The 16439-nt window shown below is 42.7% G+C and overlaps 1 protein-coding gene across 1 annotated transcript in view; it reads left to right on the top strand.

Annotated features, from left to right (window-relative positions):
* The window catches only part of Ror2 (receptor tyrosine kinase like orphan receptor 2), a 71854-nt gene that overhangs the window by 41153 nt on the left and 14262 nt on the right, over nt 1–16439 (top strand). The window contains exons 4-5 of the mRNA XM_077792218.1: nt 5084–5371; nt 6246–6276. Of these exons, the coding sequence (XP_077648344.1) occupies nt 5084–5371; nt 6246–6276 (319 nt within the window). The remainder of the gene's footprint in view (nt 1–5083; nt 5372–6245; nt 6277–16439) is intronic.

Raw genomic sequence — 16439 nt, 5'->3', positions numbered from 1 at the left:
TGTGTGTTGGCCATATTTTTAAAAACACTGTACTTCAAGTACACATGAATAGTTTGTAGCTAAGAGAAAAGAATCACAAGATAATTGATGAGATATTGGGTATAACCAAACATATGAAGGTTTAATTATTTATTGGGCTGGGCCTGGTGATGCACGCCTCTAATCCCAGCCACGTGGGGGCCTGAGGCTGGAGGAGCACAAGCTGGGGGCCAGCCTCTGCAATTCAGTGAGACCCCATCTCAAAAGAAAAAGGTGAAATAAAATGAAGGGCTGGGGATGTAGTTCAGTGATAGACTGACCCTGAGTTAAATCCCCAGTTCTTCCAAAAAAAAAAATCAATTTTAATGCATACACTAGAAAAGGAAAAAGACAAAGCTAGAAGTTAGAAAAAGAGCAGCAGCGTGGAGACATCAGCAGATGGTTACAGAAAGAAAGTCTCAATGATTAGTAAACTCTCCAAAATAAGCTCACGAGGATTTCTTAAGGTGCTCACTGAAACAGCAGTGCGTTCCTATTTCATACTCCTCAGGTTGGCAGACATTGTAAAACCCCCCAACACCAAGCATTAGCAAAGTTATGGGGAAACACTGTGATATTACATGTTGTTGGTGGAGTGAAAATTGTTTTAAACTCTTTTGAGTCTCAGATAAATTAAAAATTTCAAGACCCCATAGCTTCCCACTTCCACATCACCTTTGAGGTTCCCTTGCACATGTGCCTACAGGTGGTGCATCAACACCGTTCTAGCAAAAACAGGGGAATGACTTATTATCCCTGGATTGGGAAATGGGTAATGAAATTGTGGTTATATGGTGGACTGTTATACCTTAACTGAAATATGTGAGCTAGTTCAGTATAGAGGATTTTGAAGGACAAAAGGCAAGTAGGAAAGGTGGATCTTTGGGGGAAAATTTCTCAAACTACAAAATAATTCAAATATCTGTTGGGATGATGCATCCTAGTTCTCTGGAGAGAGGGAGAAATAAGGCTTTGGTTGCACTCTAGAATTTTAAGTGTTCTAAGTCAAATATGGTAGAACATAGCCAAGAAATTTTGATATTGTTTGTGTTGTGTATCTCTCATGAATTTCTTTACAGTCGCAGCTTTCGGCCTGTAAAACTTTCAAATGGCAAAGAACATTGAATAAAACAGGCCAAAGGAGATACGGCAGGGTAAGAATTTTGACAGCCCAAAGGCTATGTTGGTATTAGAAACAGGTGATCCCTTTGTAGAGCAATCTAAGACAGTCAGCCTGGAAGCTATTATAACTAGGAAGATAGCCTGGGGAAAAGAAGATAAAATGTCTGGGACGGGCAGCCTAAAGTCCCCCTGGGAGGTTCTCCATTTCCGCCTTCCTGGAGCCCATGAGTACGTCACGCAGCACAGGGACTAGGTAGGTGGGATTCAGGAGGGTGAGATGACAAGACTGTGGGACTACCCAGGTGCGCCCAGTGCAAACTAAGGATTCTTATCAAAGGGAGGCAGGAGGACCAGGGTCCGGGGTGGGAGAAGTGCTGATGGAAGCAGAGATATAAGGAAGGGAACTGGAGCCCAGGGACAAGGACAGTCTCCGGCACATGAGAGAGGCCAGGCCAGATGCCCACCGAGAGCCTGCAGAAAAGACCAGCCCCCCGACACCTGGATTTTAGGGTATTTGACCCCCATAATTATAAGATCATAAGTTTTTCCTGTTCTATGACATTTGTGGTCATTTGTTACAGCAGGAGATTTAGTACAATATTTGCTGTCTCACAGTTTGCCTATGAGCCTTAAACCATGCAGACAGAAATCATAGAAATAAAACCAATTCCTAATAGTGAGGCAAAATACAAAATAGCTAAGAATGTACCTGAAAATGAATGTGAAGATCTGAATGAAGAAAGTTAAGGTGAAGTTTTTCCGAATAGATAAGAAGGTATGGAATAGAGACCTAGATGGTACGACAGTCCCAGTATTGTCCAGAGGGTCATTTTATACAAATCATCTGTGGATGCAGGTCTTGCTCCACAAAAGTCCTGTTTATAAAATGGAACTTACTCAAGTGATCCTAAATGGAATTTAGAAGAGAAAAATGGCTGTGCAATGGAGAAAATTGCCTCCCACCCCGTAATGCTGGCTGTTCTTGGTGTCAAAACACATTTAATTCATCATCACCCAGCAGATGGGATTCGGCTGCAGCAGCAGGCTAATAGGATGGTGGCGGGAAATGAACAGAGCTGGATTTAGATGGGACAGCCGGGGAACACTGTCTGCGGAGGGGACATTTGGGGAGAGACCTGATCCTTGAGAAATGGCAAAGGTCACCAGGGAAAAACCATTCCTGGCCCACTGAGCAACAAGTAACCGTCTTGGTGTGGTTCAGGGAGAGCAAGACTCTTCCTTCAGGAGCATGGTACCAGGGGGTAAATCATTCTCCATTATTTACCTTCCTCATTTCTTCCTAGAGGCTCAGTTTTACTCACTGACCTACATTTATTGTTACCTAATTCCTGACCCCTGGTTTTGGTGCTGTTGACTTTCCAGTGGACCTTGCAGGTAGCCGATTCCAGGTCTAGGTTGGCACTCGGGTGCCATCCATTCTGCCTTGTCCATGCCTCGCTGGGCAGACCTTCTGTATGCACTGCATGGGTACCTCCACCCCCACGTGTAACTGCTAGCCATTCGGGAATATTCTTTTCAAGTCCGACTCTGAACCTTTTCTGTCCAGAAAGCGGTGAAACCATGTGTTGAGATGGGCAGCCCAGATTCTACCAGAGTATCTGCTCATGTGTTCAGATCAGATTCCATCTTGTGTTTGACAAAGGTACAAAGATGGGGTGTCCAGTAAACAGGAGATTTGGGAACGCAGGGTTCCCTGTGCTGCTGTTGTGTGGGTGAGCTACTGAAGATGATAGATCTAGAATTTTATGGTGAAAATTAAGGCGACCATTTCTTGGCATTGTCCACAGCATTAGGATCAACTTCCAGCTCTGTGCCATTCATAAAAATCATCTTCTACGACCTAATCAAGTGTATTAAGAAAGGCTGGCTCGGAGAGTCAAGGGTGGAACCTAATGATGTTGTTAAGAATAATTGCAAATAGTAATTGGTGCTAATTAGTGACTCCCCTGCAGACAGGCACTGCCCCTGTGACTAAAGACCACCCTCATCTTGAAATCTACAGCTGGGCTCCCTCCTTCCACCCAACACCTGGGGCTGGCAGCCATGCTTCCCACAGGGGGGGGGGGTTGTCAAGTGCCAGTTAAGTCAGTAACAACAGAAAATGCCATCTTTCAGCTTCATTAAAACAGAAAGGATTAGGGCCATCCAGAAAATTAACCAAAAGATTCAGAACGTGGACACACAGCTGGCCTCTGTGACCCCAGATTCCACATCTGTTGATCCAACCAACCACAGATCAAAATACTTTTTAAAAAACTGTGTCTGCTTTGCACATACAGACTTTTTCTTCTTGTTGTTGTTATTCTCTAAACAATACAATATAATAACAATTTCCATAGCATTTACTTTGTATTGGGTATTATGAGTCATCTAGAGATGATCGAAAGTATATGGGAGGATTGTGCCTAAGATGGGAGTATTGTGCATGGGTTAGATGCAAAAACTACCCCATTTTATTGAAGGGACTTTACCATCCATGGACTTTGGTAGCCCAGCTAGTCTTGGAACCAATCCTGGAACAGATACCAGGGAATGACTGCCTTTATTTTAAAGGCATCTTCAGATTGCTGTATTGCATTAATTTTGTTTGACCTAAGGTTCATTTCCTTGTGATCAATTGTCTAACATGAGAGTTCCTTACGTGTTAGGCAGTTTTAGTTTGCATGTTTGTCTTGAGTACCTCCTTGTCACAGACCACACCATACAGGTGTGTACACACACACACATGCACACATGCATCAAGACACACATGCATACATGTGTACACGCATACACACCTGAGCCCCTCCTCTTCTGTCCCCTCTGGCCTGTCTTGCCAGCCCAGAGCTCCTGCCCTGGTTTTACTGGGGTCTCCACCTTAGAGGGCAGTGTTTCCAGTTCCCCTCTGGGGAATGCACCTCCTGCCCCCTAGCCAGGGCACTTTAAGGCCCTGTCTTCCCTGAAGTATGTGAGCCAGGCCTGGCTCCTGCCTGTACCAGACCTGGGCATCACGGAAGCCTCCAGTGCCCTCAACCTTGTCATTTCTGTTCTGTTTACAGGGCAGCCATGATCTGGTTTGGGGGTTCTGTCTTTTGTCACATATTTTCTTTATATATTATTGTGCCTTTTGCTTCATCGGGTGTGAAATTTACATGATATTGAGCAGCCCTGGTGAGATTCAGGGTTTGGAAAGGGAGACACAGTTGAGCCTCATCCCATGCAGATTATAAATCTGCAAGTTCACCTCGTGGCTCAAATGTGTTTGTAACCCCCATCTCAGTATTCCTGTTCTTGGAGTCTCTCACATAGATACCCAGGGCGCCTTCCCAGCTGAGGCTGTACCTGTGGCGCTCTGCTTCTCGTGCTGTGGACTTGTTTCCTTTTCTCGGCCTGTTTACTATCATGTGTGTGTGTGTGTGTGTGTGTGTGTGGTTTTGCACTTTTTGTTGGTGATTTTGCTGCTAAAAGGGCCCCCAGGCATAGTGCTGAAGTGCTCTGTACTGTGCAAAAGCACAATCAAGCTTCCATGTGCCCCCCAGAGGGAATATGTACGTTAGAGAAGCCTCATTTGCACACAAGTTGCAGGATGTTGTCCTTGAGTTTAGTATGAGTGAATCGACACTCTGTATTAAAATAGGAATCTTTAAACAGAAACATGTGTAAAATGAGTTTGGGATCAGTTGATTGACAAGAATGTGGCCAGAGAATCCCAGGAACCTGACCCTGTGTTTCCCCGGCAGCAACAGCTCTATTCCCTAAGTCGGCATTCAGTGCGACACCGTGGAATGTGATGTAATGACTGACGAGAACTGGAATCCACTGTATGTGTGCATGTGAACAAAAAGTGGAAACCTTCCCTCACATGTAGTCCATGTAGGGCCCCAGGGCCGCTTCCTTCCATCTCCCACTGATGTGGCTTTTTCGTAACCCCTCTGCTTGGCAGGTTACTTTCTGAATTTTCTAGAGCCAGTCAACAATATCACCATTGTCCAGGGCCAGACAGCGATTCTGCACTGCAAGGTGGCAGGAAACCCACCTCCCAACGTGCGGTGGCTGAAGAACGATGCCCCCGTCGTGCAAGAGCCGAGGCGGATCATTATCCGGAAGACAGAATATGGCTCTCGACTGCGAATCCAAGACCTGGACACGACAGACACTGGCTACTACCAGTGCGTGGCCACCAATGGGGTGAAGACCATTACCGCCACCGGAGTCCTCTACGTTCGGCTCGGTGAGTCAGGACAGCAAAGGCATGTTGGTTCGCAGATAGGAATGCTCACAGCCACCGAGCGAGAGATGGGTTTGCTATTTGAAACTGCAATACACCAATCAACAAGAGAGGAAGTCAATAAAGCCATTCCCTAAAGCCTTCCCCATTGAGCACAAACCTGACTTATCCATTGACTAGTAATCACAGAAAGTAGACGCAGATGGAGTGGTCCATAAACATAGAGCCCAGAAAAGAGTCCCAGATACCCAAGGTGTAGGCCATTCAGTGGAAAGGCCACACTGCAGCAGGTCAGGGGTCCAGGGGGAGGCTGGCCACACTGCAGATGGCCGGGAGAGTGTTGGACAGGTCTCAGCTCGCTTGTCAGAGTCTGTGCCAAGATTTTGTAAAACTGTCTGCACCTCCCTGCCCATGCACACCTGGCCCAGGTGGGGCAGGAGGACTGGGAGATGGCAGCTCTGGACTTGTGTGCTTGTCACCCGGAGTGGAGGAATTAAATGGCAAGAAAGAAGGTATTCCTTTAGTCCTGGTTGTGGGGAGGTCCCGGGCTACGCAGGCCCCGGGCCTGTCTTCTAGTTCCACACCACTGCCAGAACAGGCTTTGTGTGTGAAGTTTAGGGGACAGCAGCAACTCCGGAAAGAGCCTCCAAAGTAGCCACCTAAACAGAAAGCACCCCTTTTTGTTTTGTCTTGTTTTTAATGATTTCTGGCATCACAAGGGTGTCCTCATGAGCTGAGCAGAGCCCAAGGCCTGAGGACTACTGGCCACAAATGAGCCCAGGGGCGCCCACCGAGTTTACGATCGGCATGACTTGAAAGCAGTTGTATTCTGGAGGGTGAAGTATTAATAACCTGGCTTTTTGCTTTATCCTTTTAGGTCCAACTCACAGCCCAAATCATAACTTTCAGTAAGTATCTGTTTTCCTCCAACCATTTTCTGATCCTCTGAGGGTTTGGTTATGGAAGAATCTAGGTTTTTCAATCCAACAGACTCCTGTCTTTGCTGAAATTCCAGAAGTTGGCCGGGCAGGACACCAGGATAGCAACGTGCTTGTTTAGGTTTGGGAAACCTTTCCATTTTCCATGTTTTCGTGAAAAGGAAAAAAATGTCATAAAAATAAAGATTTTTTTTTTTTTTAAAAGAGAGAGTGAGAGAGGAGGGAGGGAGAGAGAGAGAGAGAGAGAGAGAGAGAGAGAGAGAGAGAGAGAGAGAGAGAGAGAATTTTTAATATTTATTTTTTAGTTCTCGGCGGACACAACATCTTTGTTTGTATGTGGTGCTGAGGATCGAACCCGGGCCACACGCATGCCAGGCGAGCGCGCTACCACTGAGCCACATCCCCAGCCCCAAAATAAAGATTGTTAATTGCTTTCAGGGATCTTGACCTTTCAGGACAACTGAATCGGGTATAAACACACACACCAGATTACCAGGACCTCCTGGTGCACGAGGATGTCTGCAAGCAGGGGCCAGTTCTTACTGTGAAATCCCAGCCTCGCCCGTCTGCAGTTTACTTTTTTTTTTTTTTTAATTTTTTGGCAGGGGTGGGGATCCATCCCAGGGCCTGGCACATAGCAGGCATCTCTATTACCGAGCTACATGCCCAGCCCCTGCAGATGGAGTTTATAAAGAGCAGGGCACTCTCTACTGCCAGGGTCTCAAGCCCACCTTATAAATGAGGAGGCTGAGGCACGCAGCCAGGCTCCCATCCCCTTAGCCAGCGGCTGACTGAATCTGGCTTTGGATTTGGGCCTCTTTCTTCCAGCACAATGACTGACCCACTGCCACTGGATCAGGAGTTCTCCTCTGAACCGCAAATGCTGTCGTGATGGACAGGGAGAATCACTCATTTCATTTTCTGTGTTTGAGGCAAGGAAAGACTCAGTCCCCTTCGTTTCCCATGCAGCCACATTGGACAGCTGTGGCTTCACGCTGGGATGTTCTGAGCAGCGGCATGAACCCTGTGCTGTCGATGACCTGCTCAGTCTGCGCTGGTTTCTGTTTCCCTGGGCCGCGTCGCGAGTGCGGGCAGCCCACTTGAGAAGGTCTCTGCTGAAACATCGTGCTGGAGCGGATCCTCAGTGATCGTTCCTACACAGGATGATCAGGCAGCAGAGGTTGCATCAAGCACATAATGATGGGCTTTGGGGAAAGTATAGGTCATCTAGAAGTTATGACTTTTTCTTTAATTTATGTCTTTACACTTAGATATTTTACAATGAATATATTTTATTTATTATTATATTATAAATATATAGTAGGGACTGGGGATATAGCTCAGTGTAGAGCACTTCTTGCTTAGCACATGCAAGGCTGTGGGTTCAATCCCTAGCATTGCAAAAATAAATAAAAATAGCAGACTATTAAAAATATAAAATGTTATGATTTATATACATTATAACAATATGTAACAAATATGTAAATATTTCACTTAGAATTATAAAGCTGATTTATTATATAAATGTGAAATATTTTCATTTATAGGTTACATTATACATTTATATAATTAAATATTTGTATGAAATATTTCACTCTATTTTTATGTTAATTTCCTTCTCATTGTAAATTTTGTGTTAAATCAGCACATTCATGTCAATAATCTGGGCATTTGTGGTATGGTGAAAGCTTCCCTTCTCAGGGTGGACCAGACCAGGGTGGGTTTTTTTGGGGTGGGGGTGGGGGTGGGAGATAGCATATGTAAATGTACCTGGAGAAGTACATCTGCTCATTTCTTTTGACTTTAGTACATAAATGATCTATTTATTGAGCAGTAGGTATTCTTAGATATCTTTCCATGTCAATGTATTTTAAATTTCCCTGGTAACTTCTTTCCTTCTTTCTGAACTTGTACATACAACATGTGATCATTCCGGTAGTGATGGGCATTTCCAGTGTGCCCACCCACAGTGCTGCAGTGATTTCCCTGGCCATGTGCCTTGAGACCCGAGGGTGAATTTCTCTAGGACAGATTCTGAAGAGGGAAACACACTGTTCACGTTTGTACATGGTAGTCCTTATCTACAACTTTGCTTTCTAAGGTTTCATTGCCTTCGGTCAGCTAAAGTCTGAAAATATGAAATGGAAGATTCCACAGGTAAATAATTCATGAGTGTTAAGCCGTGTGTCATTCTGAGTACCATGATGAAATCTCGTGCCGTCCTGCTCCATCACCTGGAGTATGAATCACCCCTCTGTCCACCACCCACGCTGTACCCACCCATTGGTCACTTTAAGTAGCCATCTTGATTATCAGATTGACTGTCATGGTTTCACAGTGCATAGGTTCAAGTCACCCCCATTTTACTTAGTAAGAGCCCCATGGCACAAGAGAAGTATTATTGGCAATTCGGATGTGCCAAAAAGAAGTGTGTCTTTTTTAAGTGAATTGTTGAAATACAGAGAGAGCCAGAAACCACATTCACATAAATTTCATTATAGTATGAAATGGAAGATTGTTATGTTTGTCCTTCTTTATTATTAGTTATTGTTGTTATTCTTTTACTGTGTCCATTTATAAATAAACTTCATCACAGGTATGTATATGGAAAAAAAAACAGAATATATAGTTTATGGTGCTATCTATAGTTTATTGTACCAACTGAGGATGTGTACATAGTATATGTATGTGCATAATTTTAAAATAAACTCCTTAACCTTTACCTAGAGCCCTTGCATCATTCAGCTATAACATCAGAGAGTTCTGATCACTGCACTTATTTGCCAGCATTTGGAGTGGTCAGTCTTTATAAGTTTAGCTATTCTCTGGATGTATTTCTCACAGATAAGGGGAGACTACTATAATCAATACAGACAACAACTGTTCACAGGTTACTTTCCTGCATGACATAAGAAAACATGGTTCTCTTTATCTTCCATGAGATGATTTCCAAGTTTGTTAATTTTTGCTCCTTTGAGGGATGAAATAATGTTATCTTGCCTACTTTGTTCTCCCTTCCCCCATTACTGAGGCTGAGGCTGAGCCTGTGAATGTGAAGTTCTTGGCACTGACATCTCCCATTTCTCACTTACCTCATGGTATTTTCCCTTTATGTTGTCTTTTAATGATTTTAAATAATTATTCCTATCTTATTTCTTAGTCATAAAGAAATTAAAACTCTTGTTACTTGTAAATAATTCATGGCTTTTTCTTATTATGCCTTATTAGAAGAATGCCCCTTGAAATATTCTGATGGTGTTTTGGTTGGAATCATAATGAATACTCTGTAAATCTGGTGAAAACTGAAATCTAAATTGAATTTTCCTCTCAAGAACCACTTCATGTTTTAAAGCATTCTTAGTTTCCTAACCGTGTATTATGAGATATTTCAAATATATGAAAACAGAAGGAATTTTATACAGAACACGTCCTAACATTTACATTTTACTCTGCTAGCTTTCTTGCTTCTCTTTCCACCTACTCCTCCATCCAGACCCTCAGTCCATCTTATTTCTCATTTATTTCACAACGTGTTGCAATTATTTTACACCTACCCTGAAATAGTTCAGGATGGATATCATTAAGAAGTTTTATATTTGTTCCCTATTCCCATTTCTACTTTTTTAGTTCAAGTTTTCGTACAATAGAACATACAGATTTTCAGTATCACCAATAAGAGCTAACAGGCACACAAGCCTCTGCAGTAAACCCCTGTGCCAGTACAGAGCATTGACATGCTAGAAAGTTCAGCCATGGGACTTGCAAATCACTCCCCTCTCCGTGCACCCACCATATTGTTGATTTGTTTATTTTTCATGGATGAGTCTTACCTATTCTAGAACTTCACAGAAGTGAATCTTGCAGCCCGTAGCTGTGTAGCTGTGTCACCCTGCCTCCTTCACTTAGCATGTTTCTGAGATTCATCTACACTGTAGCTGTGACAGCGGGTGATTGCTGTTCATTGCCAAGTAGTTTCCATCTTATGAACATACCAGTGGGCTTATCCAACCTCCCATGGAGGGACACCTACACACATTATTACAGTCTTTGGCTATGTCAATGCAGCTGCTATGGGATATTCTCATACAAGATTTTGATGGACATGTATTTTCATTTCTGCTAATGTTATCTAGGCATAGAATTGTTGGGTTGTGTGCATGATTTTTAAAGAAGTTCCTAGACCTTTTCCTAAAGTCCTTGTACCTCACTTTGTGCTTCTACCAATAGCATTGAAAGCTCTGGTCACTACATAAAAGAGTAGCTAAACTTGAGAAGACTGACCACCCCAGGTGTCATTTACATTTGGGGTGGTCAGTCTTCTTAAGTTTGGCTACTCTCTTGTGTAGCCGTCCAAGTGATCTTTTCTATCATTCTAACATCTTGTAAAACTCATATTTATTAGTAATTTTTTAATGTTCAGGTTCAGGTTGAACATTCCTAATGTGAAAATCCAAAATCTGAAATACTTTAAGATCCCAAGCTTTTCGAGCTTCTTGTCCAGTGCTCAAAAGTTTCAGAATTTGGAGCATTTTCGGTTTTCAGATAAGATAGGCTCAACCTAGAAAGTCTAGGCAAATATTCCAAAATCCAAAAAAACTCCAGAGTCTGAAGCGTTACAGTGGTAAGCATTTTTTGGATAAGAGTTCTCAACATGTAAATGTATTTAAGCCTATAAAGTTTCTCCTGAACATCATTCTGGCTGCATTTCCCTGCCTCCAAACAGTTATTTGGGCTTTTGAAATTTTTTTATTGCTTTCTGATTTTTGTTGTATTATTTTTTCATTTATATTTATTCTTAAAATTTGTTCAATTAGTTATGCATGAGAGTAGAATACATTTTGACATATTATACACAAATGGAGCACAACTTCTCATTCCTCTGGCTGTACATGGTTCAGTTCCTTTTAATACTTTTTGCCCTGAATTCAGTTTTGAATAAATAGCTATTCCTTCTTTCTTTGTTTCTTTCTTTTTTCTTTTTCTTTTCTTTTCTTTTTTTTTTTTTTTTTTTTTTGCATTTGCCAGGAATCTATTTTACTAACCTGAACTACTTTAAAAAAAAAAAAAAAGCTCAAACAAAATCACATTTTACATACTGTTCTGTGTAGGTCTCTGTTTAGTGTATGCAACTAGATTTGGGGGAAATGTTGGAGAGGACGATTTTCCAAAGTAAAATTCCACATAAGACATGGCTCATTTTATCTGATACTCAGTGTTCAAATCTCTACGCCAGTGCTGCTTTTAATCACACGTTCACTGCCTGCAGACACAGGTCAGCTCTTGTCAATGATGCATAACCGTCTCACAGTGGGCCTCTGTCCCACGTCTTCTTGTCCTTGAGGGTGAGTGTCCTCCCAAGACCTCTGTCTGAGGTAGAATCGCAGGTGGCCACCTTCCTTCTCCCCAGGAATAGCCAGACGGCCTCCACAGAGGCTGAGGGACTCCGAGTCCTGCAGCAATGAGTGAGTTATCATATCCCCTGACTCTTTCTAGAACATAGTATTATCAGAACTTAATATTTTCGCCAGTGTCTTGGGCCATAGGATGATTTTATGTTAGATTCAGGTTAATGATGAGGTTGAACATCATCTTTTTGGTTTAATAGCCACTGAATTGTCTGCTCACACAAAACCTGCCCTCGTGATTTGCAGATTCCCTGTTGGCAAAGTTCCTTCCTCACTGTGGTTTATTTGGAAACTCAAAATCAGCGTCCCGGGTGTTTTCCTGGTCATTCATGGATATGTGCAGAGTGATAAAAAAAATCTGAGTCGCAACACACACTTTGCCAGCTGAGGTCACACGGCAACACTCCCTGTTTTAGTTCTCAGATTATAAACAGATATCCTTTTTGTGGTCTATTTAGTGTCACGTTTTTCATGTTTTCATGCTTTTTCTTGGTGATTTCCCCGGCTAAAGTGGCTCCCAGGCATGGTGCCAAAATGCTGTCTCGCCATCCGAAGCCTGAGAAGGCTGGGATGTGCCTCAGAAGAAATATGTGTGTTCACAAGCTTTGTTCAGGCATGAGGTATAATGCTGTTGGCTGTGACTTCGATGCTAACCAGTCAATGATACATATATTAAATACGGTATCTTTAAACAGAAACACATTAAACAAGGCAGTGTATCATTGATAGGTGGAAGGAAATGTTGTGACTAGAGACTTGTAGAAAATTAACTGTATACCCACTATGAATGGTGGCTCCATTTCTGCTAATTCAGTGTTTGTAATGACTTTATAGAAACAAACTACCAGAAATAATCAAAATAGGCTGTGTTTGGTCCATTTTTTTTCCATTAGGATAGTTCTCTTCTTGTTATTTTTTTGTAAAAGTTTTAGAATGTTATCCAGATAAAATTGCATAGTTTTTGCTCCATCTAGAATCGAGTTTTTTATGCTGATAGAAGCTAGTATCCTATTGTTATACTTCACTCTATACATGACTTAATACCTTGGCACCATCTAATGATGATCTCATCCGTATTATTAAATTTAACACCACTTTGGTTATAGGTAAAATTTCTGTACGTATGGGTCTACCTATAGGGTCTCTGTTTTGTTTTGGTTTTAACTATAGCTTTTGATCATGGACTGATGTTCAACATTCTGACATTGAGTATATGTTGCCACAGGTAACGGAAGGTACCTCACCTACTGCTAAGGGCAACGTTGTGCCCCCCACCAAATTCGTTAGGTTGAAGTCCTATCCCAATGTGTCTCCCTATTAGAGACACGGTTGGAGCCCTGAAGGGATAGAATCAGTGTCCTTACAGGAGAGGAAAGGACATCAGATCTAACCCTCTCACACCTGTCACGTGAAGAACTCGGCAAGAAGGGAGCCGTGGGTAAGGCAGGAAGGGAGCCCCTACCAGGAACCACAATGGCCAGCACCTTGGGCTTTCAGCATCCAGAAGTATGAGAAACAGATTTGCATTGTCTCAGCCCTCCCAACCATGATATTTGTTACGGCACTGAGCTGATAAATAATACACCTGTCTTATTACTCGACCATTTTTCTAAATTTTCTGGACTGTTATTTGCCTTCCACTTTTCCATGAGAGTTTTATGTTTTTACTTTTTTAAGAAATTTTTAAATTATTTTTTAGGTGTAGATGGGGCACAACACAATGTCTCTTTATTTTTATGTGGTGCTGAGGACCGAACCCGGGTCCTGCCTGTGCCAGGCGAGCGCTCTACCGCTGAGCCATAATCCCAGCCCCTATGTTTGTACTTTTATAGGAATTGCAAAGAAGTCTGTTGTCTCTGAGAGAACTGATGTTCTCTGTAGTTTGTGGTTTCGTGATTATTTTTCTCTGTTTCTTTAAAAAAAAATTGTATGATCTTCTCCATCTTCTCTACATGGCATATCTTCTATATGTTATAGGTGGCTCATTGTTTCTGCTAATGATAACCTTATCTTTCCTTCCCACAGTTTATTTTCAAGTTTTGTGTTGATGGTGGCTCAAAAACACATTGAATTTTACGTACTGATCTTGTATTCTACAACTCTGTTGAATTTTTCCATTTCGTTAACTTTCTGTAACATCTTTTACATTTTTTTCTCCGTGGGGGAAGTCAAGTCTTCTACAACTAATAGATATATGATTTGGTTTTTCTACTAGCTTTTATTTCTATTAGCTTTTATTTCTTCTTGTCTTATTGCGTGGCCTAGGACTTCCAGCATCTTGTCAAAGCGTATCTTTTTCTGTTCTTCTGTTTATAGTTTGTTTACATATTTATTTTCACTAATAATGAGAACCCTTCATTTTTACACTCACTTTTCCAGAATCAAAGATGACAGTGTAGATTTTCCACTTTTAGGATGTTAATGTTCTGTTACATAATAGAGTTCCTATTTTTGAATAACTAGACTAAAACCCACTCAGACTGAATTATTCTGATGCCCTGCTGGATTCATTTACTGACTTTGTGCTGGTCGATGAGTAGTTAATTTATTTTTTATTTGGCAGATAAACACACACACACACACACACACACATGTGATATATACATGTGAAAGTGGAGTTGTAACTCAGTAGTAGAGCATGCACTTCAGTTCTCACAAGGCCTTGGGTCAATCTCCAACACCTGCCCCCACCCCCGCCAATGCATATGTCTCAGATACTTATCATTTTTGCATGGGCATATGGTGAAAACACTTAAAACCTACTCTTTCAGCCATTTTCAAGTATATGGTATATAGTTATTGACTATAGTTACCATGTTATACAGCAGATCTTTTGAACTTACTCCATGTGAATTTCCAAACTGAAATTCTGTGTCCACTGACCCACGTCTCCCAGGTCCACCCTGTCCCCTGGGACCACCCATTCTGCTCTCTGGCAAATGGCTCTATCACACAAGGACCCTCTTTGGTTAGACACCCTGTGGTCTGAGACATGAGCTCATTGGATGTCATCTTTCGGCAACCATGATTTTCTTTTATGATCACGTTGCAGATTGACCCCTCCCTTATAATGGTGTGCTTATGACATGGCTGGAAGTTCACCAAAGTGAAGAAAGAGGGAAAATAAGGAAATTATGGCACTGAATAATCCACAGATTCTCTATTTCATCCCCTCTATCCTCTGCAGTGACTCCTCTCTGGGGCCATTCCCTTAGCAAATGTCCAACGGTTCTCCTTCTTTCATCCTTGGTCAAGTGGTGTGTCCTGTCCGTGGAACTGGAGAGTTGAGTCCATGACTAATAACAGAGTCGGGTTTACCCCTGTGCACAGAATGGCAGCACAGGACGCAGTGCTGTTGGTTCTCAGAGAGGAACACTGCCCTGTCCCTGCCCGCCACCGCCCTCACAGGCCCCCACATGTGGGTGCTGGCCATGAGTCTAGCTTCAGCATGTGTGAGTGGGGAGAGGTGAGGCTGGGTGTCCTGGGAGGTAAGGAATTTACCTTCCATCTGTGTTCATCTGGGGGTGTGGAGGGTGTGTATATGGAGAATCAAAGCTTTAAGAAAGGGTGGTTTCCCCACTGATGCAGGCTCAAAGAACAGGGTTATTATGACTTACTCGGGTGGAGATTTGGGCAATGTCCAGGGAATTAACACCAGGCTACATATGTGGCATTTCAGATGTTTATTCTGTTCTGTTTCTGCTCTTCTAAATTGAAAGTGGCTCATTGTCACTGGGATGGGCCCGTCCACATGTACTGCCTGCTGAGGGGGCAGGGTTGGGGGATGCTCTCTGAAACCTGGACATCACAGCCCCTGCCTTCCCGGTGTTGTCCTGGACCCACCCCGTGACCCACAAGTGTGTGCATGCATACCATGCTGCTTCTAGAATGCCTGTTGTCCTTTTGAACAATTAAAAGTCATCCTGATTCTTGGCCTCTGGGAATCACCTTCTGTGGGGCCATGCCCCGATCCCTCTTGTTCTTAGTAAACATCCAGCAATTCCAAGTCTTCCACCCTCTCTACTTAACGACTCATGGCCCTGGAATCTCCATGTCCAACTCCAACTTATCTCCCCATCTCCAGGCTCCTGGATGGAACCACATAATGAGCGTCTCCCTGGGCATGGTTCAAAGGCCTTGCTCGTACCCAGAGCATTTAAACAGAACTTGGACATCTTCTACCTCCAGCTCCTTCCCTTGCTATTTTGGGGGAAACTGTCTGTCATAAGCAGAATTCAAACTTCATCTTTAATTACAGAAAAGTAGCACTATCAACAACAGTTGAAACTTCCCACTGTCGTACCAGTGATTAAAAGTGAAACCAAACTGCCTCATGGCTGGTAAGTGGACCCAGGCAAAAGACCGGCACTCCACGTTTGATGTTAAAATCATCAGGCCATCCGCTTTATCAAGTTCAATTCAGTTCCAACAGAGGTTGAAGCAAGAGAGAAGCCAGACTCATTTTCTTTCTCAGTGCTACCTTGTCATGATAGGTTCTGTTTTTTGGAAAATGTAACTCTCCTTGAATCCCCTAGTGAATAAAAGTTGCCCCTAATACTTGAGTGTGTGTTGCCTTATAACTCAACATTTCAAGTTCAGAATATATTCCCTTCATATTCTACTTTCTCCAATTATCCCCCTAATATTCTTCAGATTTCCTCCCTAGCATAGGACATTAACCATGCTGGTTTAGCGTCTTGTAACCCGGAATCATTCCTTGGCCTTTTG

The sequence above is a fragment of the Urocitellus parryii genome, chromosome 13 (genome assembly GCF_045843805.1).
Source record: "Urocitellus parryii isolate mUroPar1 chromosome 13, mUroPar1.hap1, whole genome shotgun sequence".
NCBI lineage: Eukaryota > Metazoa > Chordata > Mammalia > Rodentia > Sciuridae > Urocitellus > Urocitellus parryii.
This window is presented reverse-complemented; position numbering and strand designations above follow the sequence as displayed.